The sequence below is a fragment of the Hippoglossus hippoglossus genome, chromosome 3 (assembly GCF_009819705.1).
Source record: "Hippoglossus hippoglossus isolate fHipHip1 chromosome 3, fHipHip1.pri, whole genome shotgun sequence".
NCBI classification, from domain to species: Eukaryota; Metazoa; Chordata; class Actinopteri; order Pleuronectiformes; family Pleuronectidae; genus Hippoglossus; species Hippoglossus hippoglossus.
In genome coordinates, this window is record NC_047153.1 from 14,955,238 (window position 1) to 14,983,139 (window position 27,902).

At 42.5% G+C, this 27,902-nt stretch overlaps 1 protein-coding gene across 2 annotated transcripts; it reads right to left on the minus strand.

Annotated features, from left to right (window-relative positions):
• Positions 1–27,814, minus strand: cgnl1 (cingulin-like 1). Of its 2 annotated transcripts, XM_034578316.1 has the most exons (19): positions 27,622–27,814; positions 23,266–24,973; positions 23,009–23,103; positions 21,210–21,315; positions 20,628–20,729; positions 19,240–19,376; positions 17,837–17,975; positions 17,286–17,498; positions 9,483–9,689; positions 9,257–9,361; positions 9,008–9,160; positions 8,267–8,437; positions 5,801–5,962; positions 5,530–5,619; positions 2,574–2,657; positions 2,215–2,339; positions 1,839–1,947; positions 1,570–1,733; positions 1–1,484 (listed from the first exon to the last, which is right to left on the minus strand). In XM_034578316.1, exons 2-19 carry the CDS (start codon positions 24,919–24,921, stop codon positions 1,331–1,333), a joined length of 3,972 nt encoding a protein of 1,323 aa, XP_034434207.1. In that variant the 5' UTR covers positions 24,922–24,973; positions 27,622–27,814; the 3' UTR covers positions 1–1,330. The 2 variants fall into 2 exon arrangements, with proteins under 2 accessions (XP_034434207.1, XP_034434216.1); XM_034578325.1 differs by lacking the exon at positions 2,574–2,657 and having other exon boundaries at positions 27,622–27,801.
• Positions 27,815–27,902: the final 88 nt, after the last annotated feature.

Genomic DNA, 27,902 nt, shown 5'->3' on the forward strand with positions numbered 1-27,902 from the left:
TGAGAGTAAATGAAAGTAACTTTATTTTAGTCTCAGCAGGATTTAGGAACATTTATGAACAAATGTGTACAGAGAGGTAGCGGCAGGAATTCGTTTCAATCCTCTCTCTCCCCCCCCCCTCCGCAGGCGTCAGAATCGAGAACAGAGAGTGCAAATCATCACATCGGAGCAAAAACATCGATTGTCAGTTTATCTCATCTGAAGAAAGAAATTCCCTCAGTCTGTTAAAAAGAATAAATGTGAGGAGGTCCACATTGTGTATGGTCTTGGGATATGTACAGAGTGGCACAGCTCAAACGCACACCAGAGGTTAAAGACTTACATCATGTTGAGTATTAAAACTTCATCCATTCGAGACAGAAATCACCAGAGATACAAGTTACATTAAAAAGTGTGTCCAGTATAAAAAAGGTCTTCAGAGATGAAATGGTTTTGATGTTTGCAGCTTCGTTCAGTGTTGTAACTGTTAATTCCATCATAAAAAATAAAGTGAAGTCAGCCACATGAAGCAGCCTTTTCCAGTAGATGTATAAACAATCCTGTGATGTCACTGATATCAGTAGTAACCTGTGTGGTAGATTACAAATCATTTCTGTTGATAACAACTGAATGGAGCTCCAGTATTACATCAATCATATTCACTGTATAAAAATGCATGTGTACAAAGTCCCTCAATTATCTCTCCCTATAAACCTCACTGAGCGGTTTTCAACCATGAATAAATAAAAACAAACATCCTGGTCCTCACTTCATATTTTTGGATTTGCTCTTCATTCATTAAAAAAGCTAAATATATTTTATCTAAACAAATGATACAAAAATGTATATTCAGATACTGTATGTAAATTTAACATAGTTGATAGGCATAAAAAAGTAAGTGTTAATATCTTCATATTGTTCACAAAGGCAGAACTGATTTTGTTGTATTACAGTGCATTTTAAAGGGAGCGCGTTCAAGTCTACTAAGGCGAAAATCATTATAGACAAGCGTGTGTCCTTCCACTTAATTAACAAAAGGGAAATCCACTGACTGAATGTAAAATTATCAAATTAATCAGTATGTACATTTCATTTCTACTGGACAGAATAACACACCGAGACTCAGAGCTGCTCAAATAATACTGAGTAAATGTATGGACGTGGAGACTGTACGCAGATCTAATACCAGGACAATTTTGCAAACAATGTTTCAAATCATCTCACTTAGCTGGAAAGTCTCGGAATATTTAGGCAGATTTTGTAGTGTGAGCTACAGTTCCAGCTGTTCTCCAGCTGTTTGGTCCAACAGCGATGCATATAAAGCAGCTTCGTTCTCCCCCTCAGAGCTCGTTTACAAAGCGAAGGTGGACAGGATGTTGTCCTGACTGGAGGAACGTTTGTACCCGGACGACGAGCTGAAGTAGGTCTCCCCGTCAGTGCTGATGTCGTCGTCGTCGTCATCGTCGTCCAGAGTGTTGAGCAGCGGAGCGGAGCTGCTCTTACGCCTGCATGATACGGAACAATATTACAACTATGAAACTGAAAAGGTCTGTGAGAAAATCCTAAGACTGTATTTTGGGCGTGTTTTACCTGATCTCGCTCCTCAGAGCTTTGAGCTGACTCTGGAGCTGCTCGTTGGACTCCTGCTGCTCGTCCAGGTCTCTCTGCAGCTTCTTCTTGCCGTGCTCCAGTCGGTCGATCTCCTCCTCAGCCTCGTCCATCTGCCTCTTCAGGGCCTTTAGACGTAGATTCAGCTTCGAGAAGCAAACATGGAGCACACGTTAAAAAATGGTTAAAGATCGCCAAACAAATATTGGACCTATTATTTAATTCAAGGTGTTTGAGTGTGAATTCCATACCTGGTCCTTCTGATCTTGCATCGAGTTATGCTCTTCTTCAACACTCATCATCGTCTCTTTAACCTTCCTTTCTAGTCGTCGGTTGACCAGCTGCAGGTTGGCACGCTCCCTGTAACACACGCAGAGCGACATGTTACCGCACTGACTGACACAAATTTTAAAAACACAAATGAGTAAGAGCTTAAAAAAAGATCCTGAATTGCTCCATTACCAACAGATCTGAACTTCAATAAATCATCTAGTTGTGATCTTTTTAAAACCCACACGTCTAGAAGTCATCTCCAAACTAATGAACCGCTCTACTTTTCAATCACCCTCTCTCTCTCTCTCTTCTCCACCACCTCATCTTTATTCCCAGTTGTAGTCTCCCTCTCACCTTTCCTCTCCCTCCAGCCTCTCCTCCAGCTCCTGTACGCGATCCTCCAGCTGTGCTACCAGGCCCTCTTTGTTGGACTTCTGGGAGCCCTCCATATGAGACACTCGACTCTTCAGGTCTTTATTCTGGAGAGGTCAGAGAGACACAGGTTGTGAAGTGTTTGACCAAGTGTTTGAAGTGTTTTTAAACCACAATTATATCTGTGTGTAAAAAAAATAAGAAAATAAGATGTGAGGATGGATACAATTAAAATGAAAATGGTGAAATGCATGAATGAATTGAATGAGTGTGTGCTTTGAACTGAGTTTGTAGAGAAACACTGTGTGTAGTTGTTTTCCTCAAGACAGGAGAGTGTGTACCTGTCTCTCCAGAGCCATCTTGTCACACTCCAGGTCCTGTCTGCTAGCTCTCTCCTGCAGGAGTTCATTCCTCATCTGCTCCACCTGTCAAGCCGAGTCCAGACACTGTCATTGCTACGCCCCCACACACCCACACACCCTCGGATGACAATTATTATCAGACACTGTCTGAGTCTCACTCGCAACAGGAACCACTGTAGCTCGCAGTGAGTCAAAACGCTAAACAATACGAAACTTAATGCGGAAAGACCTGCAGTTAATTGGTGATCTGGATTTTCTTGTTTGGCTGCATTCCACCTTTAGTTGACATCCTCAACTGTCTGTGGAAACTGGTTGTAGTAGAAAGAATCACCAAAGACTGTAGTAAAATAAATGTCTGTTGGCTTTCAAATTGTGAAGAAATGTTCATTTTTAATTCAAGTTCACTTTCTTACCAAGAGATAACATCAAAATCCCTGGTGTCTGTATGGAAAAGTGGTGAGATGTACTTAAGTAAATTTTTGTATGTATTTGTACTTTGTTTAAGTAGATTTATTTCCTGGTATACTTTTCACTTTTACTCCACTACATATGACAGCAAATATTTGTACTTTCTACTCCACTACGTTACAATGCATTGCGTTACATGTTCACATAGCTTTTTATATTTCTAAGAGTAATCAATAACGAAAGGTTAACTGGTTCACTGATCCAATGTGGACAGGAAGCATTAGACCTTGCCTCCTGCAGCAACAGCAAGTACTTTTACTGTTAATACTTTTAAGTTAAGTTTCTTTAAAGCAAGTACCTACTTACTTTCACTCAAGTACTTTTAGGTTCACATGAGTACTTTTTGGTCTATTTGTTTGTACTTTTACTTCAGTAAAATGTTTGAGTACCTTCTTCACCACTGGTGTGCAGAGAGTGAATAAGTAACTACCAGCAGCCGGGCTCTGTCCCATGCTGATGAAATCCACCTACCAGTATTTCTAAAACTCACAGATTAACACATCATAACTTGTTTGTGTAAAAACTTAAGCTTAATGACACGTTGTGCTTATGTGTGTATTGTAAGCTTTAGAGGTGCTGATAGGCAGAGTTTGTTACCAGGCTACCTTCTTACCCCTGAATCCTGTCTTAAGTTAACCCTTATGTGATATGAGACATTAGATCTCATATCATTTTCAGTAAGAATGCTAATAAGTGTATTTTCTAAAACCTCAAATTATTTCTTTAATGCTGGTGTCGTCACCGCACATTAAATCAGCTCAGAGAGGCCTGACTGCTCAGTGACATCCCAGCTCAAAAGGAGGATGAGAACTAATCGATACAGTGGTGATGCTTCTTTCTTTGTGAGAGGAGCTTTGGAATTGGTGATATTTTATGCCAATTAGTGGGTGACAGTGGGCTGCTCTGATGAACGATGGCCCCTATAACTGGTGCACCCAGCACAGTGCTTGAGGGAGCTGAATCAGCAGACTGGAACATAGAGCGAAACTAATCTGCTTTGTGAGAGACGGCAGGAGAGGAGAGGGGAGATTACTCTCATTTAGACAGGAGAGGAGCACCTGGTGCCAGGAGAGACGCAGGTGTTCTTCCTGCTGCCTCCGCCGCAACCCCACCACCCCGTCGCCATTCACCACCCCCACCTCGCCTCCCCACAGACATGAGAGCGCACACACCGGCACATACCCACGTGTATGCCTGTGTGTCTGTGTTGGTGTGTGTGTGTGTGTGTGTGCACCACTCAACCTACTCCATCCTGACTGCACAAAGCTCCAGCGTTGCCTTGACAACCGACCCCAGCCTCATGCTGAACCAATGCCACTTTGTCACAAAGCCACTCTTCTTCTCTGGGCCAAACATTTTTTAAGAAGGAAACCATTTAAGGAGATTTAAAAAAAGAAAAAGTCCACTCATCCAAACTAAGCTTCTGTAGCCGTCACTAAATTTTGGTCAGAACCTTTGAATCTGTGTCAGTTCCAGACCGAGAGGAACCTGTATCCAAAACGAATCACACCATGGTTTCACATGTGATGGAGCTTTAAAAGGTGCCATGACACTAACAACTGGATAAATGTGCTCCACAAGACAAATGCATTAGCATAAAATTAGCGAGGTTGCAATAAAATAGTGTCATTTCAAAAACTACAGGATCAACATCCTCCCGCTGATTAGTAAGCACTCTCCCACGAACAAACAACAGTCCTACAAGTCAATGTACTTTATCAAAATCTTACTTCACAGTGCCTCCGTCAGCAGCTTTATCACACAGGAAGGGAAAGTGGAGCAAGGATAAAAAAAACAAAAAAACAAATTCAAGCCCAAGAAGTGGATTTGCTTTCGAGATGAAGTTACTGAGCCTAATTTCCAAGTGAACCCCCCCCAACCTGAAAACTTGAGACATTTGGCAGCTCACGTATTTTGGCTCGGGCGGTGCATTAAGAAGAGTCTTTTGTGACTGATGCACGAAAAATTGGATAGACGGCGCTGAGACCACGCTGGCAGGCCACCAACCTGACCGATTATGCAAGATCATCTTACAAAGCAATAACCCGTTCACTTCATCCAGACAAGAAGTAAACTGGGAGTGTGGATTTTATGTGTAAAAAGAACATAAACTCCAGAGTGTTCTCATGCACCAAAGCACAGATGCAACACACCAACCTGCATATGAATAATGTGAACTGGCTCTTGCACGACTGTATTTGAGACCTGAATTTGTTCGGCAGAGGTCACTTGCTCTTCGTATGTAGAGAGTAGCAGGTGCAGTTATGATGTTAGAGATGGAAGACGAAGTAACAGGAGGTCTGGATATAATTTACAGATTGAGATGGAACAGAGACACTTCTATGAGAGGATATGAACAGCAGGTCGTGACACAGGTGAACACTGATTATGAGAATGTGTGTGTGTGTGTGTGTGTGTGTGTGTGTGTGTGTGTGTGTGTGTGTGTGTGTGTGTGTGTGTGTGTTACCTGCTCTCTTCCTCGGTCGATCCTGTTCATCAGCTGGTCTCCACTTTGATGCTCTTCAGCCAGGTCCAACTCCAGTTGAGAAACCCTTTCCTGCAAAATGAATGAGGTAAGTGTTGCCATCTAAATACTTTTTCAAAAAATGTAGCTTCTGGTGTGTTCATATATCCTAAGTGATTATCAGAGGCTTATTTTTTCACAATTTGACATTAGTTACGATATCTGCTAAGGACAAACCCTGTATCAGTGGCTTTACTTGGCATCATGAACGTACCTCCAAGATTTTGACGTGTCGCGTCTTGTCGTCTTTAGCGTGAGCGTTGGTCTCAGTCTCCGCCTCCAGATCGTGAACCTGGTTCTCCAGCGTCTTCGCCCGGAGCTCAGCCTCATCTCGCTCCCTCTGACACTGCCGGATGTCCTCCTCACGGCGCGACACCTAAAACAAAAGAAATCCACATAATTCAAAACATTAAAAATAACTTTGCTTACATCATTTCTTGATGATAATAATAATAATAATAATAATAATAATAATAACTGCTCCTAATCGTGACACATTTGATCCCTGAAGATCAGTAAAACTCGTTGGGGCTCAGTGTCTCATTAAAGGACCCGCAGCATGTTTTAAGTACCACTGCAGTTATGATGTATTAAACTGGCACTCATGTTGAACATCCATGTCACTGTTATACATGACACCCACTTCATATCAAGTCTTATTATTATGTAGTGATGATTGACAATTTAGCTGCTGCTTAGCTAAATGATTACATGGTTCTCCTGAGTGACTAATGAATCCAACATAGCTACTGTAGTGTTTACCTCAGCAGCAGAGCCCCCAGAGCTACAAACCTGCCCCCACTCCATCATGCTTATACAATGAAAATTAATCATCTGGCCTAATTTCTCGCCGAAACAAATATCTGGCCATTAGCTCAGAATTATTACATATTTCATCTTGTAAATACTTGGGTTAAAGCTAATTTAAGCAATGGAGCTGAAGCAGAGCATGCAAAGACTTATTAATAAGTGTAATGGGATAATGGCACAGTCTCCCTCAGGCCCTGGATATCCATGTTTGTAAGAGTTTAAGTGAATTAATGTGATGATCATTCAATGAAATAGATTTAGGGAATGAAAATGATTTATCGCTGTTTTTATGCGGCCTTCTTGTCCTGATCTCTACATCTACTTGGTTTAATAAAGTAAAAAAGAAGAAGAATGTGTTCAGCCTACACTTATTATTTTTACTGAAGGAATGCCAAGTTCACATGGGTGGAGATCCACTGGGCATTTCAGAGAAACTGGAAAAGTGGACTCACTAGGCCAAATCCAGAGCAATCAGTTTCTCGGGAGAGGCGGTGGAGGAGGATGTGAATGGAGCCAGCACAGCTTTCACAACAATGATATCACAACAATGACATCCTCCTCTTCCTGAGCAGCAGCTGCACCGAGATACATTAGCTTGGACATAGAGAAGAAAAAAGGAAGGACCTAGAGGATACTGACCTCATCCTGACATATATACTTTACTTACTACCACATGACATGTCCAGCTGTAATAACTGTGAAATAGAGTGGCAGCTCATTATGCGTAATGAGTTTAGCAGCTTATGACAACAGGTTCCAGAAGTTAGTTCCTCCCAGAGAAGGAAATGTGAGGAAAAGCGTAAAAATCAAGACAGAATCTATAAAAAACATTATTAAAAATGTGCCCAGTGAAGCTCTCATTATAAACGGACCTTTGTGTTTTCAAGTGTAGAGGGCAGGGACATTGTGTGTATCCTTAAAGGCCTGATTGATGCTTTTTTAAAATCTCACAAAAGACTTTTTAAATGTTTAAAAATCTTCATTGTTAACATCGACCTACATTACATTTACAGTCAATTCTCTTCATTTAATGGCACATTGCTGCCTTGTCAACAGGCGACTAGAAGACAAGACAGGAACAACTATCTGTTTTATTTTCTCTTCCTGTCTAAAACCGGACACTTAAATTCATTTTTTTAAGAGAAATGTTTTGGCAGCCTGCATAGATTGTAATGTCTCCATGTGTTGTAGTTCTTTTTCAACGATATTAGACATTAGCACTTTGTAATGAAATTTAATACAAAACTGTGTGGTCATTCTAAATAAAGTCTCAAATACCAGAGTATTTATTTTACTGCCTTAAATAAATTCTGATAAATGAATAAGAGTAATCTGAGCCACTCCCTTTCTGACCTATATTATCAACATTCATCAAGTCCCCTTTTCAACCAAAACATTCCTCACATTCCAAAGTGCTGACAAGAATAAATTGACTCAGGCAGAGTGGTTTCACAATTATGATGTGACGTCCTCACAAAGGGATTTGGCACATTTCCATTTGAATTCTACCACAAAACATAAACATTCATTTAAATAAAGACCAGAGATTTTTCTGAGACTTGACTCGGCTCACAGACTTCATTTTAAATACCATGTTTTGGGTTTGAGAGGACGGCGGGGAGCAGAAAATACCAAAGTGATGACATCGCTCTCTGAAAGCAGAGGATGATGTGCGTGGGAGGAGATAAACTGGTTGAGTAGGAACAATGGCTCGTCATCTGCTGTTCTGCATGGGAGGGCTCAGTTGGCCTGACTAATGATGGCCTTGATTTGACCACTCACACCAAGAAAGCAGTGTCAGCATTCAAATGTGTGTTTCTGCTGTGAGTGGCCACTAAGTTAGAGGAGGCTGATGCAAACCCACTGTTACCTCTTCCTGCAGGGTTTTGGTCACCAACAGGTACTTGTCCAGCTCCTGCCCTCGCTCCTTCAGCAGCCTCTGCAGCTCTGTCAGCTCCCGACGGTTCTTCTCTTTATAAATATCAATCTGCTCCTGCAGCTCCCGAGTGGACGACTGGGACGCATCCACAATATCATTCATCTACAGGCAGAGAGAGAGAGAGAGAGAGAAATAAAGAGATAATTGTGAGAGAGGATGAGAGCTGTAATGACACTGAAGTGGCTCAAGAGTATGTTTAGGATTTTCATAGCAAAACTCAATACCACATTGAATTGATTTCAATTTAGAGTCTCCAATCAATCTAACCCCAGTCTGCATGTCATGACTGTGGGAGGAAGCCGGAGTACCTGGAGGAAACCCATGCAGACACAGGGAGAACAGGCCAACTCCACACAGAGAGACCCCAGCCAAACCGGGATTCAAACCTTGCTGTGGTGCAACAGTGCTCATCACTGCACCAACGTGCTGCCACCTTTAGCACACCCTGGTCTTAATGACAAAAGTTAAATAATTGAATGGTTATAGACGAAAAACTGTCTATTTCCACCCCAATGCAGACCCTATGAGGTCAAACAGTATCATTGGTTTGTCGTTGGTCTTCCTGAGTGAAACCATGTCCTCCGTCGGGTTAAAAGTATTTGTAATACAACTGACCAAGTCAAGACGCCCACTTATGAGGTGACAGGTGGTTACATGTTGAAGAGCACTCACCTCCTTCTGAAGTTTGTCCACTGTTCGGTCCAGCAGCCTCCTCTCATCCTCGATGTTGTTCTTCATGTTCTTGAACTGCTCCTTCTGAGTCTTCTCCTCTTGTAACCGCTCCTCCAAATCCTTGTGTTCACCGCTCATTTTTGTCAGGTTCCTCTGTAGCACAACACAGTATTGAAGGTGTGAAACCTTGCTCATGATATAAACCCACATTCCTCTATATGCAGTGTAGTTTCGTGCTGCTCATCTCACCTGCACATCCTCCAGCCGCAGGGTCAGTGCTCTGTTGGCGCGCGACATCTCCTCTTCCTGCTCCTTAATTTCTGCCAGTGACTCTTCAAATTGCTTTTTCTCTCTCTGTTAAGTGGACAAGGTTAGATATAATTGAAACTTTCATTCAAAATAACATGCGACAGTGTACAACTAAACCAGCCGTCCTGAGTTACTGACTCCCTCGCCATTCATCTTGACCCCTCACCTCCAGCCTGCTGGCTCTGTCTCCCAGCCTGCTCTCATGTAGCTTGGATTCATCGATGATGCGGTTGAGTTTGGCCACCTCGTTTTCCAGCTCCTGTGCTCGCCTGCGCAGCCGCTCGAACTCCTGGGTCAGCCGTCCTGCCTGGCCCTCCACTGCACCCTTGGCTGCCTCCACTTCAGCCTTCTCACGGACCACTGCTGCGCTGCTCTGCAGATCAGAGCGGGGCACAAGGCTTCAGTACAAAGGAAGCAGGAGTCTGTGACACTAAACATAAAGTGGAACGATGCATGATGGAACATTTGAGACTCCCTCAAATGTCTCAGGCAACAAAAAGCTGTTTGTAGTTTTCTCACTGAGCTTTTCATTTTGTGGAGACACAGAATAACAATCTCCCTCTGTAATTCTCCAACACTTCATAATTGACCAAGTGATGGCTGAACTGAACTAAATCGGAGCTTGTTGAGGCTAAGTCAGCAGACAAGCAAGGCAGACCTGCTCATCTCCTGTGTCACTATTGTGATATTCTGCTGGGAAGATCATTTTTCTAGACATATTTTGTGACCAATTCCAAAGGTTTTACAGTGTTAGTCTGCATGTTTGGCAGTGACAGAGTTAATGGAGAGGGCTCTGAGATCTCCCTGTGCCCAAATTTATGAATGAAGTGTCGGCTTTGTCTGAAATTGAGGTTGGAGAGACTGAAGCACAAGTCTGCGAGGGAAGGCGACAGAGAAAAAGAAACCTGACAACAACCAGGTGACTCAGTCTTCACGACAGATAACAGGTTTCGGCGGCAGTTACATCCGTCCCGTGAACGGCGACATTGGTTGACAACCATCTTGCATGGAGGTGGAATGTTAGGAAACTGGTTTGGCAATTTCATGTTTTGGACAGGGGAGAGAAAACTGCTGGCAAGCACAGGGGCAGAGAAGACACAGAAGACATCTTTGTCATCGTAAGTCCCTGTTGGAGTCATCAGTCACAGGTTTACAATGTAACACAACTGAAAAAGATGAAAAACTTAAACGCTCAATGTTTATTTGAAATAAAGTGCAATGCTGTCCTACTGTGCATTCAAACAAGACATAATGACTCGTTTGTGTTCCAATCAGTCAAACCACATCCGACGTGCAACGCATTGATTCGCCCACCCACACACACACAGATTGACAGTGAACCTGTCTTTCATAGTCAGATTGGCTAGAAACAACACTGCATCGCTACACCTCCTGTGCAGAAGGGTAACCGGTGCCTCCCTGTTTCAGTGCTGGCAGGCCAGTCAGACCTGTTTTCCCTGTCACCACAGAGCTGCCTCATCTCTGTCTCTCTGGGTGATTTACACTTGTTCACACTAGCAGCTCAAAACCAGGTTTTGGCATATCCAGATTATCTCTAGATTGATTTTACAAAGTCTAGAAAGTAAAAAAAAACAACAACACATGAAACATATTTTTTGCAAGTCAGATCCAAACCACATTTGGAGATAATTTGACATTTCATTTGGACCGGTGTGGGTGTGGGTGTCTAAAAAGGCTCAAATCTAAATTCAACACACCACACAACAACATTGTCAAATGCAAAGTGATGGTAGTTACGTAGACATGACGTCTATGTTGTTACCAAAATAACTAAAGTTGATGACGTCTGGACTAGAGTGTCGGTGCAGAGTCTGATGTACTTGTTCTTCTACAATAATCTGCCATTGGCACAGAGGAAAGATACCACAGACGTCATAGGTACTGGGGATGTCATTAACAAGGGCAGCATTTGACTAACCAAAAGGCAAAATGCAAACAGTGTTAACAGTTTGCAAATGAAACCCACATTTGCAGTTTTCCGAATTGAGGCACATCTAGTTTGGACACAGAACGCCGTGTGTCTTGAGTTAGTTTGTGTTACAGCAGATTCCTCATGCTGTTTTGAAATTCTGTTGACTGCAAAATCTGTTTACGATACTGCACCAAATTTTGATGCAAATTGCTTCAGTACTCTTGTGAAAATTTGCTGACAAATAAACAAACAGACAAAAGTGTAAGAAGATGTCATTGTATGGTTTGATTATACGTGGTTGGATTGGAAAAGGGGGTTGGGTGGGATGTGGGACTAAAAACAGCTTTCACTACAATAATAAAGCTTTGATAGTGTGTGTCAGCATTGTGCCAGTGCTCCATTTTAACAGCATACACAGATAGTTCAGCCTTCACACTTCTCTGCCTGTCCCACTTCCCACACTCGGTCATACGAGTTAAAAACACCTCCGCCACAGAGAGGGAGACACTGCTGGGTTAAAAAAAAGGACGTGCGAAGAATCCAGTGACTTCAGCCTCTTTTACACGTGATTTACAATCCTGTACATGAAGACCATTAATAATACACATTAGCCAACTAAGTTTGTATACACTAGTTTTTCAGTTTCATGTAAATCTTCACGAATTGATTATTAACTACAAAAAAAGAGAAAATTCATTAGAAGAGTTAAGTCCTTGTTAAAGTTGACCAAACAATCACCTATGGATTAGCACTAACAAAACAAATCACTTCATCAGCTATTAGACAATAGTTTGTTCATTCGTCTATTTATTAGAATTCTTCATCAGTTATTTAAACACAGTGATTTAACAAAGAGACTGACAACACAAGCAGACGTCACTCTACAAGTACACCACCACTGAACAATATGTGGTAATATCACACCACTTGTATATTTCGGTTTCCTTTGCCTTAACTCAAAGTTTGACTTGGGTCTTTCTGTGTGTTCACACTGTTTGTCTAAAGTTGCACATTAACTAACTTTGGGCCGTCTTTGAAGTGAGACATGAAAGTGGAGCGTGTGTCCCGTGGTCGTGTGCTCTTGGCTCGCAGACATTCCCATCAAATCAGATTCAAGCAGAGCCGTTTGTCTAAAAATAAATTCAATGTATATATACGAATATAGGAATCCTCCCTATATCAGGTATACTGGATTCAAAATCATCAAGTTGAGAGTTGTAATTGTGTATTTTATGTTTATTAGACAGTCGGTTATTGACTACTAAGTAAAATATGCTTGAGGCTTTGGAAATGGTTCATCTATAACCAAACATTAGTTAGTGAAATAAAACTGACCATGGCTGTTCAAAGTACAGGTAACTTCCTGAACAGCATCAAATTATAGAAAAACCTGCGTTGGCAGTGTAGGTGCCTTGATTTTCGTTGCCAGCACAAAGTATGAGTTACACATACAACAGCTTCACTCATTAAAAACTGTGCCTGGACCTGAGGTTAACTGGAACAGAAGGCCTGTCATGGTCTGAAAGGAAAGACTGAAGTAGAAATGAAAAGGTGACGGCTGAGAAGCTTTGGCATTTCTTTGGTGGAAGGAATCAAATCTAGTCTTGTTCTCAGAAAAATGGAAACAAAAACCTGCTTTAAAAATCGAAGCTGCATGTTCTCCAGGGTGTATAACAGGAAATCACAAAGACAGATCTGTGATTATAAAACTGTACTCAGAGACTTTGAAGTTTATGATTAAAAAAATAATCATAAAAAGCACATTTAAGAACTTTTTTTGGTGAAAAATCCTAAATCCTTCACAAAGAACCAAATTTGACTCTTTGGAATTCAGCTGTTGACGCCACAAGCATCTCAACTATGGCTGCAATCATCATGATCAGTCACTGCCGACATCCGATATATATTAACTACTTTAGGGCTTTTAGATATTAAACATTTTACAATAATTGGCAAAATCCTTAATTGTTGCACCATGAAACTGAATCATGGAATGTGACGGCAGAAAAGTTGACTTGGCATACAAATAAAAAAAGAGTTATATTAAGTACACAGCATTCATCAAAATAAAGGATGTTAGTTGACTCAAGACTTTGACTTCGGGGCCTCACAGAACCAACTAAATCTAACTCAAGCAAAGTCTGAGCAGAAAAACAAAGAGGACAGAAAAACCCATGTTCAAGTTTTCCAGGCCAAAGGCCAAAGAAGACAAGGTTTGTATAAACCTGGGCGAGAAGGAACGCCCAAGATCCACATCCCACACAACAGCTTGAAGACTAACAGCACAAACAGAGATCTTATCCCACACTGTACACATTTACAATTAAGTAAGTAAATATTTTTAAATGTACAAAAAACATTCAGATTAATTTCATCTTGATGCGACAGAACATTGTAAAACAAAAAATCCGAAAAATGTGAACGATGTGAAAAAGGAACAACTACACCCTGACAACCTTTGAAAGCCTCAGATGTTTTTTTTCATCACAACAGGAGGCGCGTGTTCAACCTGACTCCTGAAAGTTATTTTGGCAGAGTAGGCTTCCACCACCTCAGCTCTCAGAGGCAGCGAAATAAAGGAGAAACAGAAAAATCTAGGCCGCTGCCTGTTTTCACACACACCTGACCCCGATCTGATGCAGCCACTTTCAGAACTGTAGCGTATTCACTTCATGTTTTTTTTGCGTGTTTGATGTCATCAGTCTATAAAGTTATCATTAAAGCCATTTGAAGAAGCAGTATTTCTGCAAGGATAAATAACTGTTTCCTCGCCGTCTCTGTCAAGATCCAGAAACGCTCTCCATCATTTCCTTCCACGCTCTCGGTGCCCTGCGTTTCCTTCCTCGCTTTTCCAGCCACCTGCTAAATCAGCTCCTAAAGCTACGCTGGGAAATACAGCGCTATCATCAAACACACAGACTCACGCAGGAGTCCTTACTTTCAAAACAAGCCCGAGGGGGAACTCTTCTCCGGCTACGTACTGTAAGTTTGATGATCAGACAGTGAGGCTTCAGTTCACACACCGGCAGAGATTAGTTGAGAGGCAGGCTGAGATATGGATGAAAACGGCACGGGCCAGAAAATGAACTGGCGAGTGGGAGATCACTGCAGAGTCTCTTGTGGATACTGTGGAGTTAGCTAATGAAAAAATACAGCGTTTGGGATTGAGGTTACAGATGAGAGTTTGATAACAATGTGGCCGTGTTGCACACTGAGGCTGTAGGTGAAACACAACCAGAGCTGGAAACAGGGAGATAAGCACAAAGCTCTGTCTTTACAGGTGGGTTAGGGAGCGCACGGCCGAGACCAATTAAAGCCTCAAACACTGAGAATCTGGAACGCTGCAGAGATGGAGATGCAACTGCATCACCATGAAGAGGCAAAAAAAACGAAAAAAGATTGGAGTCTCTCCCGCAGGTCAGAGCGGGTACAGTGTAACGGAGCTGGAGCGGAGGGGAGAAGGAGGTCTCCAGGGAGCACATTCTCCACTTTGACCCCGACATTCCTGAAACAAACCCCTCTCACGACTCACCACACCTCATCTTTCCACATTTTTTGCATAGTAGCACATGCTGACAGTGAACAAAAGATGAAATCTACTTCCAAAAGTGCTGAGGTCTCGGTTAGTAATAGTTGTTCAAATAAACAAAGTAATATCTTCGTCAGAAAGAATGACTAGAGATTTTTTTTATCTTAATACAATTCCACTTATTTCAGCTGAATGAAAAACACAATGCAGCTTTCAATTTAAGACACAAAACAGGCCCCCTATTCCTTTCAACTGGGTTGGCCACGCATCCCCTTTCCTACAACATACTGACCCACTTATTCAGCAACCCCCACTGCTATTATTGTGCGAAACAAACTCATCATTCATCGTCGACTGAGGTCCACAATTACCCCCGCTCTTTCAGGGCACAAAAAGAAGAGGGGACACGACGCAACTCAAAAATGGCAGCTCATTAGATTAGTGATGGCTTGCCACTGCAATTAACTAGTATACAGAGCAATTTAGTGCTCCAGTTTCCAGCATTCTTCTCCGCATGGGCTGCTCTGGTCAGCGCAAAATGTCAGGGCCACACAAAGACCAGAGGCAAAAAGAATGAAAAGATGTACAGTTCACTCTGGCTCTAATTTTTCACCCTTACGCAAAGTGGAAACGTACGTGAGACCTTCTCAGAACCTGTAGCTCAGACTGTCAAACGTTGGACTTCAAAAGAGATTTAAGTTTCATTATCTCATTACTCTGCATGATTTGTTTTGGCATTTGTGTCTATCACACAGTGTATTTTCATTACACAGAATGATAATGTATAATATCTTGAATAACATGGTGTTTGTTACTTACATGTTTTCAAAATCATGCTTATTTCCTTCAAAATTAGATAACCAGTGTGTCTTTTAAATGCAGATTTATAAGATCTTATCCTCAATTTGCACACTGTCCCAACACAAACAGCATGTATAAATACATAAAGCACAAACGGTGTCTGTAGAGATTACTTTGAGTTGATGTTTTTTTCATAATAACTGATATGCTCAGTCTTTTAATCTACAAAAGTCTTACAAAGTCTAACCCGAGGAGAGAACATCAACTCAAGGACATAGAAGAAAAGGCTCCAGTGCTTGAGAAGTCTTTTATATCTTAAAAGAGAAACAAACAATGACTTCATCTCACCAAGTGTTTACAAAGCACGCAGGGTAAAGCCCTGATGACATACTCCCTCGGGGGAGCAGTTCATCTGTTTAACAAAAGGAAATGTTCTAATAGACTCTTGCTGCAGAGACCTGCTGCATGTGGACCCCCAATGAGCCGACAGGAAGCCGAGAACAAGGACGACTTCCACTCTTTGGGACAAACAGGACACATGTGAGTCACAGACTGACCGACTGAAAACAATGTGTCCCCAGTCCTTTCAGTGTGCCGTGTCCTGCCATGCACCACTGCTTGACTTATCTTAACTAACCTCCCACAGTTTCCACAACATTAGCTCATAGAGCCTCACTGCTTTTTCTAAAACTAATATTTCTATTTATTTACTTTAAATCAATGGCTAGTTCATCACTGGTACTGTTCTCCTAATATCTCAATTTTCATGTGCAGCTTTTCAGGGATGTATTTTTTGCCGATGTGAAAACAGAACTGGGTGTTTCCAAGTCTGTCAGGGCCTTTCATTGAGCTACAACAGTGACCTTGTCAGGAAAGTACAGATAAATGTCTCTAAATGTTATCATCAAACTTCACGTACAATGTTCCCCCATAGAGCAACAAGCTGAGATAGGAGAACACGTCCACACTTGACCGGTTTGAAAGAAAAATGATGACAAGCTACATTTAACTGTTTGTTCTGTTTATGCAGCTTAAGTGTGTGAACTCGAGTAGAGTTTAATTTCCACTGTCATTTGAAAAAACATCTAACACTCTAAAGCAGTAGATTCTATCCAATCAGTGTTTAAAAAACTTTGTGTGCTATTTTATCATCGTTGTTATTTGTCATCAGAGTCTTTGAGCAAACCAGCTAAACCAAATCATGGACTCACTGATGATACGTACAACAAGTTAATTACCTAAATACAGGTCTGGGACATTATGTTGTTGAATGATAATATTATTAATTGCTTGGTTTATAATACTGGAAATTCTAGTAATACTTTGGACATTTTTCCCCCCCTGATCTTTGACCACAGAAGAACAGCGGTTCTGGTTTAAAGGGCCGAGCTTTTTCTGGACACATTGTATCTTGTCTGAATATTAAAACTCTGTGTCGCATCCGTGAAACTAATCAAAAGATGTAAATAATGTCACTTCAAAGCGACGCCCAACTCTCTGATGCACCTACAGCACAACGTGCATGACAGATATGCAAACACAAACACAAACAGTTATAGCTCCCCATGATGAGATGCTTATCTCAACACTCCTCTGTGACAGGGTGTGTTCCGGGAATGGGGGAGGGCTGGAGAGCGAAGGAAATGAGGAGGAGGGGAGGTAGAGAGACAAGGGGAGGGAGGGGAAACATACGGCAGGCTGATTACCTGCTTGGCCTCCTCCAAAGATGTCTGGAGCCTGCTCATTTCCTTCTCATACTGGTCCCTCATCTTGTCTACCTCCTGATCATGAGCAGCAACTTCCTCCTTCAGGGCTCCTTTCAGCGCTGTCAGCTCCCTCTCTCGCCTCCTCAGCACTTCCTCCTGCTCCTCTTTGGCCAGGAGAACTTCCTGTATGTCCACCTTCAGCTGCATCATGTCCTGTGGAAAACAAGGGCGGTTTGGTGACTTTTCATTACGGCTGAATCTGCAGAATCAAGACCAGAGTTGATCAGCCAAGTATGACTGTTATTACAGTATTTAAAGATAAAAAGATGCAGTGTTAACATTTAAGACGAGAGAATGTAAACATTTGGAAATAATCAATATCAGTTTAATCATTATTTAGATATGTTTCAATATTGTAATCCGGTTTATTCCGTAGTGTCTCCAGACCAAAATCCTTCAAAACAACCTTCACCATAGAGCACTAAACTGACATGCGAACATGATGCTTTGTGTTAGTTCATTGTGACAGAACAATGAACACTGAGCATTACCGCCATCATGATGTCTTTCTCTCCATCGTCTGCTGACTTCTTGGCCGAGTCGAGCTCGTCGTGCATCTCCGACAGCTGGTCCTGCAGGTCTCTGATCTCTGTCTGGTACTGCTCCCTCTCCATCTTCACCTGGAACAGTCTGGCCAACCACAGAACACGTCACATCACAGCGCAGGAACCCTACATACTTTACATCTGCACGTACACACCCACACACCTGCACCTTAATTCGCACATACAGATGGGAACACCTGCACTGGGTCTGAATGCGAGGCATACATACTGCAGAGGTTGACATGAACACCTGACCCAAGGCAAACCAATAATGTATAAAATGCCCCTGCACGACAACACCGAGGGGGAGGGTGCTAAGTGATGTGTAGCACCTCAAACAACTCACCACACGGTAATGTTGACTGAAGAGGAAGATCTATAGAGGGGAGCGACCAGCAGCTGAATGGCTACAGCTCATGCAATATAACTGTCCCTTGTTAAATATAAATCTGGTCATAGCCCTGTGTCCTCTTTCTGCCTTTTCAATATCTAGTGTCCAATAAAATACAAAAATGCTTTAAATAATAGTGAGAAAATTAGAGAATGTTTCCTCAAACCTTGGATCCTGGATTCAAGAGATCAACACTAACAGAACAACAGGTACATGATAAATAAACATAAAGGGGGTGGAAACTGAGCTGCGTGTTAGAGCGGACACTTTGAAAAGTAAATGAATCACCTAACTCATATTAATGAGAAGGGTAAAAGATAAACCTAACAAACCAGAGAAGACACAAAGGTCTGTATAAGGAAACGAAGGAGGAGACATGGTAACCACTTCATCAACAGACGTCCTACACTGATCAGTGAGATAGCACGTGGAAAATAAGGTCTAAATAAGCAGCTAATGAATAACACCCTAAGCTAATTATTATTATTATTTATTATTATATGACCTGGTGATGTTAACAGTAGTAGCATGGTTCTTCATTTCACCTCCAAACAAGGAGTTTCACCAGGAGAGTGTAAAGTACAAGAGATTCATGTTATTCCTCCCTGTTCCCAACTCCTTCTGTGCACGATCCTCAACAAATCAGTTGGAATCAATAGTAAAGCAACAAGAGAACGATCCCTCCCCAGTTTCCCAACACAAACATCACCAGATGTGTTCATCGAGGCTGCATAGAAACAAAACAACCAAGATAGAGATGCCACTAAAGGGAGCTGAACTTAGATGTTTTGCCTCCAATCCACCAACTTCTTCAAGCTAGATTTTAATATTTTATTATTTTACTGATAATTCAAAAAGTCAGCACAACATTCTGGAAATGCTAAATATAGCTAATCTAAGGATGCATCTATGCTGCTCATTACTGCCCGGCCACTCTCCAGTGTCGTTTTGCACTTACTCTTCGACTGTGTTCTGCAGCTCAGTCTCAGTTTTGGTCAGTTTTGCCTTCAGACGCTTGCACTCCTCTAAGCTCCACTCCAGTTCCTGTTGCAGATCCTTCAATCGTGCTGCTGTCCTCCTGTCCCCCTGACTCCTCTGATGGTGAAATATTAAATAAATTACTTTTTGGCATTTGGACTGAATTGATCAGACCACCTCAATGAAGATAAAATACATTTTACTTAGCAAAATCTGTTTTAAATATTGCAAATGACAGGACAGGATAAAATTAACTTTATTATTTCCCAAAAGGGAAACGGTTTGGGATATAGACTTAGACAAATATATAAAATCAATGACACCAGGTAGAGTGATTAAAAGGAAGTACATAGTTACAAAAGTAAGATGATCAGTGAAAGCCAAGTATATAGCCGATAGTTAAATAAAACTGAAAATCATAAAGACCAATAGAGTGATGAGCAAATGTAAATAGAATCCAGACAATATCAGCATAAGTAATTGCATCATAAAACGAAGCTTCCATCTCTATGAAAGTGCAGTTTATAAAATGTGCATGTGATAATAATTGACTGAAAATGGTTTCATCCCCAAGTAAAATGTATTCCAGACACTTAAACTTAACTTTTGATGCAGCACAAACAACAGGGTTTTAAATTTCTGTTTACTCTATTTGAAGTTGAGATGGAATTTCTTGCTTCATATAATCATTGCGACGTGAATGTTGATTGCACAATATCATTGTTATAGAAGAAAGACACCACTGGCATTTAGATTGGCCCACTGTAAGCCTAGCTTTGGTTTGGAAATCCGTCTGGCACTGGGTACAATATCTCTGGGGAAAATAAAGGTTTGATTTACAGCACAAAGAAAGTGCATCTGTCATGGCACAACCAAAACAGGAAGGGCAAATAAGGCAATGAAGAGGAAAAGTGAAAATAAGCAAAGCAAGAGTGAACAGGCATTCATTCAAGTAGATTCTAGATTCACTTCAGCTCCAGGGCTTGAGCGGGTTCAGCACTGGGTTGGCATCATTTCTTCTAGATCAATAAGTAACATAACCTGATGACTTATTAATACTACTGGATGTTTTACTCTGCCTTTATCCTAGCACTCAGTATGGAAATCGAAAACAAAATAAAACCATTGCCCATTCGCTTTATTTTTCAGTTGATGAAAATGTGCCTTGGTGCTCAGCTTAGCCAATCATAACTCCGACCAATAGTCCCAAAATGTCTCTCTAAATTCAACAAGTTGCACAGTAATCCCTTAAACCTCTTTTCCAACCGAGATTAGAGGATATGCTGCTCAAACAACAAGTTCAGTAATAAACTGACATGCCAACATAAACAAGCATGGTGTTAGGAGGCAGAGTCAGACGGCTGTTACCGTGGTTTGATCCTCAAGTTGTCTCTTGACTTGGACCATTTCTTTCTCCAGTTCGTCGTTTTGTTCCTGCAGAGCTTTGGTCTGTGCCGAGACGTCCAGCGACTGAGAGAAGATCACAGAGATTTAAGAACTGGTTATTTCTTCTTTGTTGATTAGGAATAAAAATACAGATTATTTCGACTCTAGCGCTCAGCGATTTAAGTAAAAGGTAAATATTTAATAGCTGAACAGTGATGTGATATAATGATATTCAAAGTAAACAGCCCCACTGCCAAAGCCTTGGAGGCTGAGATAATATGCACAGTTTTACAGGTTCTCATAAAATGGATCTGAAACAACAAATGTCTTCAGTGCTTTGAAGCAAACCCGGATGTTAGGATAGCATTTAATGTTTACTTTGAAATTTCAAATACATTTGTTGCATTTATCTTCCTGTTCAATATTCAAACATTTAACCAGCCAAAACATCTCACACCCAGTTACTGTAAAATCATGAAGGTGAAATTTAACAACCCCAAATCTATGATTTGAATATAAAAATATGGAAAGATCCCCTTTGATATGTAGTTGGCAATTTCTCACTTTGTTGTCGCCTTGTGCACTCGTAGTGGCCCGAGACTTCAACGTCTGTATCTTCTCAAAGACCAGGTTGACCTTTCTCTTTGTCGTTTCATCGTTATCGCTGCTTCTGCAGACACACACACACACACGCACACGCACACACATTTTAATGCACACTGTTTACTTTAGGTTGAAAGCAACCCTCTCTCAGTGTTTGGGGGTCAAGAATAAATCCCAGACTGTTGGGTCATGAAGGCTGGAGCTGCTTTGAAGTGTAACCTCACAGCACAAACAACCTCATGACACCCATCTAATGAAACAGGCGGCACGAGAGTGGAACAATCAAATGTACACGCTGATAATAATTGTTGAAGAGTCACATTCCCTCACCTGGTAAATTAGTCGGAACCAGATAAAAATGATGGAGCAACTGTCCTTAAGAAACATAACAATTTCAAGTGATTTCAAATGAGACATAATGTTATTGCTCGCTCCTGATGTTAAATAAACACTGACAGGCAAGAAGTAGTTTTGTTCATATTATCATTAAATCGCTAGAACAAACACTTTATTATTAACAAACTTTTTGGAGTTTTCTAAAGAAGCCTGGATTCACAGCACTTGGTCTCAAACTGGCCACACCCATACATTACTTCAGGCCTACTCTCTCAAATGGAAACATAGTTTTTCTTATTCTTAAAAAAATAACAAATAACAGTTGTTCGAGTCAGAAAAAACTTCCCTACATATCAATTTCTCTGAAAGTTGTTTTTTGCCTTTGCTGGTGAACAACAGTTTATCAACAGATGTTTGAAACAATAGATGCTGTTCTCAACCCACAGAGAAAGAAAAAAAAACATTTAATCCTTTACTTAAAGTGAAGAATCAGATTCAACACAACTGGAATTTCAGCCCTTTCACACGCCAGAAGTGACATATTATTTCAATAAATTACAAGGCTGACACAAAAAGCCAAACCAACCCCCCCAAAAACTCCCATCTCCTCATACAGATGATTTCCATTAAATCTTTATAACCCCTGGTGGCAAAATGTTTGTCTTCTGGGCCTTGGGAATGTAGGTCTGTTTCAGCCCCTGCACTTCCATCTGTGCTTCCTTTCCTTTGTCCTGTGACTCCTGACCTGTGGCCAGACACACCCAAGGAGTTTCCTGTTCTTTCTATACTTTACCCCAAGCCTGTAGCAAATGCAAAAACTGTGCAAACTGTCTCTCACTTTATAATCATGTGCAACTAATGCAGAATATGACTTAAATAGCATTCGAATTCAACCTACTTATTCAAAGAGAATTGTTGACTTGATAACTTAAATAAAAGCAGTGTACAGTAGGCACAGATCTTCTTATATGGCCTCTTCCTTAACCTTTTAACCCTTTTTAAATGCCTTACAGACAGTTAGCGTCTGATTACAGAAACAAAGAGAATGCTCACACTGCAGCTAAAGAGACAGCCGAGAGAGAAAGTGGGATTGGGTAAGAAAACATACTCCAGACAGCTGGATCCCTCACAGCCCTAGATGCGAGAGGGGGGGATTGAGAGGAGCACATTCCTTCACTTTTATCGCAAACAGTCGAGCTCTGATAAAAACCACATATATGTGCTCCCCCACACAACCAGCTCTACCTTCATGACGCATGGGCGTATGGTGCAACGTGATGATTAAATGCTTCAGTTGGAACAAAATGCTCAGTTCATGATTCAACTGGCATCCAAAACATTTTCAAAACACATTTTTTGAAGTATGAGTAAATTAAGAGCCTAAGAAGCACATTGATGGGATCAGAAAAGCTGAGAGAACTCACCCATCCTTAAGGTAACTGAACAGAATTTGTTTGGCCGTTTCTTCATGTGTTTGTTGTGACAGCTCTTGTTGACCTTTCAGAAGATCAGGTGTCGCCTGGATATGAGAGGAAATGAAAGAGATCTTAACAAAGCAAAAAGAGGGTTCGTCTCTCACACATCTTCATTCAAAAGAGTTAACATACAATGATGTGTTGGACTGAGGAGGGTTAGGGGACCTGAGGAGGTAAAATAAAGACAGCAATCAAAGGCCTCATACCTGAACATCTGCATCTGTACTGGGTTTCTTGGCTGCAGTGGTCGCAGAAGGTTTGGATAGCGACGTTGACACTGATGTCGTCAAAATCTTTCCAGCTGAAGAGGCACTGTCCTCACTCTCTTTACTATTGAATGGAAATGAGGAGCGAGTCTGTGGCTTTTTGTAGCCCTGGATGTAGCCAAGACCTTTAGAGATGGTGCTCTGTGGTGAGCCGGGCGCGCTGGTGACGCGAGATGAAGCCCTGGAGTCGACCTTACCATCTACAGACATGATCCCGGATTCCTGACTGCCCGTTGTTTTCTGCAGCCGGAGCTGTGAAGGCCTCAGGACATGCTCCACTGATGTGCCTGGACTGCGGCTAAACTCGTCCATGTAGCTGGAGCCAGCTCGCAGGCCAAGGGCACTATCAACACTGCGGGAGCGTTTGCGGTCCTCTGGATTGATCCTGTTCCGGCGGCCCGCCCTGCCCCTGTGGTGGTGGCTGCCGTCTTTGCCATCAAACTTCTCAATGAGTTCATCAACGGCAGGGATGGAGCCTGTGTCGATGTCTCTGCCTGATCCAGGGAGGAAGGGGATGTAGCGTCGGTTCTCATGGCGGTTGATGCTGTCTGCATACAGAGCCTCCATCTGTTCATCCACCAGAGCCTTAGAGCTGGAGGATGATGAGGAGTGACGGGAACGGGAAGAGGACTGGAGAACTGGGCCACTGGAGTCCGTCCTGCGTAGAGGAAGGACATCAGGCTCGCGGCGGGCCCGCTCAAGGCTGGAGTTGGTGCTGCTCATGGAACTGGGAGATCTGCATGAGGTCTTGCTCTGCCCACCATCACTCGTGGGACTTGACACAGCGGAGGGCTGAGGCTGGGCTGGAAGCACAGGCTGGTACTGAGTTTTGGAGGCCGGCTTGGACTGAGGTGGATTCACGTTGGGGACACGAGATCTGGACTGTGGCTGAGGTGTTTGTGATTGTGGCTTGGTCTGAGGCTGGGCCAGAGGCACAGACTGAGGCTGTGTTCTTGGCTTTGGAGGCGCTCTCTCACTCAGACTCTGGGATGGAAGTTGTCTTTTCTCTTGCGACGCAGGAGCTTTATTACGATCCATGCTCGATGACCTGGTGTTGGACGGAGCAGGTTCAATGGATTTAGATGAGAGACTGCGGTGTTCATTCCCAGTCTCAACCACAGGCCTTGAAGGCAGGCTGTGGAAACCTCCAATGTTGAGAGAGTTGCTATCTGGATCATAAGGCTGCAGGAGCTCAGGGTGCTTCTGAAAGTTCAGAAGGGCGGATGACTTCTTTCCTTGTGAATCTGAGTCACCATTTTGAGTACCAGCATTATGCGTCATCTTCTGAGACCTGTACTCCATGAAGGGGCTGTCGGATCCTGCCTCCTTGCCTCCTTTGAAATCATACTCCTGGTAGTTCTCAATAAAAGAGCCCTCTGCGTCAATGTACCCATTACTGTTCGGGTCGATATAGGGTTGAGGACCCTTTTCCTGGTTGTTGAGGACTACATAGGGGTGTCCATCTATACCCTGGACGCGGATGCTGAGACCGTATTTCCCAGCTCCATTACTTTGGGGCCTGGAGGAGCGGGACTGCTGAGTGTGGACCCGCTGCGTTCCATTGTCGGGAATGCCAGTCACTCTGTACGACTCCATCAGGAAGACAGGAGGAAAATAAATCCCTCTCCCTGGATCAGGTGGCCCACCTCTGGAAGCAAAGATTGACAGTCAGAAATGAGACACTGCATAATTAAGCAAAATCAACAATTGATTGACGGCTCCACAATCAGCCTATAATGAAACATTAAACCCTTGCTGCATTTAATTATGTCATCAAATTTCATTTTTTGTTTTGCATTCTTAATGCTCTGATTTGTCTCCGGGGAGATCTTGGTTGTCAAACCTCTCAATTAATCTGCTCTGGCCAAACGGGACAATAAGCTCCCTGTGTTGCCTGAAACAAATCAGAGCCCATAATATCGCAGACAAAAATATGACTCAGCATGAGCCACATTCGTTTTAATGACAAACACTGTTTAGAAAGGCCTCACAGGTGAGTGACTAACAGGTATGGTACAAGAAAATGACTGTTTACTGTGTGTGACAGAGAATGTGGCTTAAACAGGTTAAGACAAAGGTATCAACAGAAAGAAAACGCTCAGTCAGGCCTGAGAAAAATGCGAGAGGTCTGACAATTTTGGAGGGCATGAGGTTTAGAGTGGATGTGTATGTGTGAATACGCAGTGTAGCTGATCCTTGCACATGTAATTTGTAGTCTCCACACACATGGGAAAAAGATCAACAAAACCTAGTTGACTCAACTCTGTATCATAATAATTGATAGGGTAGACAGGGTTGTTGGAGTTGACAGATTTGCAGTCGCACTGTGAGAACCCACCTGGTAATAAATATAAAACTGTTAATATCAAATCGAGCTGTTAAATGTTCATGAGACAAATTTATATCTGGGAAGTTGTTGAAGACAAAGGCATCAGCAGCCAACATGTGTTTCACCGGACAATGGGCTTTTCACAGGTTCCTGTTTGCCTTACTGATAAAGTCCCATTCTACCTGGTGTTACAATACAAAGACAGACTGAGATGGGCCTGGAGGAAGGACACTGATAACACAGACAACAAAAGGTAAAAGCAGGATATAGGACATTAAGACGGAAAAAGGTAAAACCAGATCTATGGGCGGCTGTGGAGAAGATCTGTCAGCTGACACAGACCATGTCACACTCTTTGCCTCTGGTTGCATTGTGGGTAAAGATGCAAAGTGCAAATCAAGCAGAATAGCTTTGAAGTGTTACTGAATGTTTTGCGCCATTATTTGTTGACGTTTAGAAGTATAATGATTTATAAGCCATTCAACAGCCATCCCTCTTGTTATTGTATCGATATTTCATCAATGTGTGATCTGCTTGAACAGGAAAGCAACCTCAGACTTTTGAACCCTATTGTATCCACTTCGAAATCGACTTTCTGGAATTTATTAATAAGTTATGCTGTTTATCAATTCAGAACATTGCAGGATTTGCCACCAAGGTAGAAAGCCACTGAGATCCTCAGATCCTCAGATCCTGATCTCTGGATCATAATCGATTTAGTCTGTGCATGATGGCGGAAACAAAACAGACAGATTTGTTTTAACATCTGGAGTTTGCTGCATGAAATAGCACCTCTGTTGTTTCCCCACGGGGGGTGGACATGTTATTCCATTAAAGTGTATTATCTTTAGTGACAGACGCCATCTTTGTCTCAGGTCAGGTCGACTGCCCCTGCTTAAAAACACCATAAAGACTAAAACATATTATTGAATACATGCCAAGGACAAAATGATCCAACCCTGCTTGTGGTTGGTGCTGGTGCTTCAATTAAACGTAATCATTTGGCCGACACTTTTGTGCAAAGCGACTTCCTGCTGAGGGAAAAACACTGAGGTGCAAGAGCTTGAAGTATAAACTAAGACAAAGTGTAGAAGATCTTGCTATTTAGTCATCTTATTGTTCTCAAAACAAACAAGGGTGTACGGGTGTTGCCAGGGACCGGTTAAAGCTCAAGGTGGCACAGCAGACTCTTCCATCCTCATAGTTTCATGTGCATATGACTCACAGGGACTCCAGCAAAAGGTGCAACCATTTCCCTGCCATTGTTTTGGTTTGGTTTCTAACCGCAAATGGAGGAAACGCTCAGTGAGTTACCCCCCCCCCCCCCCCCCCCCCCCCCACTGTCTCCAGGGGCCGTGTTGCCTTCACTGCCTCCGGAAAGGTCAGGGCTGCAGCACAGGTTAAGGTGTCGAGGCAGATATTGAACAAAGCAGAGGTTGCATCCGCTCGTCGGCCCTGACAGTGAGTGTGGAGCTGCTCACATGACTCCAGGAGGAGGACAGATCAGCTGAGGACAGGGCGGGAGAAGGTGAGAGCTGACAGGAGGTCAGTCGCTCTGCAGGATTCACTCTGTGGGAAAATATTGTAAAGTTACGCAAGAGTTCCCTGATGTGGGGCCGACGTGAGCGCGCAGCAGCAGCAGCAACAAGTGTGCACGCGTTAAAAAAAATCACCACCGCTGATGTGTTGAATAAAAGAAAAACTACAAACATGGCACCGGAGGGAAAACTGCACTAAAACAGCAGCAGGTGAAGCAAAGTGGAGAATCGGCGCAGTTTGAGTTGACGCAGTTTGTGAGCAACAGGTGGACAGAAAACACGGAGTCAGTGTAAAAGTCAGTGCGCTCACTTCACCTCTTATCACGGCGCATGTGTCACAGTCACACGTTCAAAGTGGAGTTTCTGTGGAGTTACGCGACAGACGGAGCATCTACAATCAACAGTTTGCTAGTTTACTAGTTTACTCACCGGCGTCGTTTGTCCCTCTGCTTCTCTTCTCGTAAGATTTCACAGGTTTTGTTTGAAAGGGTTTTAGTCAAGAGGAGAACAGACGAACAGTTGTGCGCAGCGGCCTCAGCACAGTTGTCCAACTTATCCGCTGCTGTCTTGTTTTCTGGGACACTCTCAGAATGGCTGTTTCCGAAGGACGTCCGACCCTCCGGGCCGCTCCGCCTCCTGAATCAAGCGCACCAAACCCGCCCACCCAAACCCAGTCGGCTGGTCCTGGATCACAAACACTTCACACAATA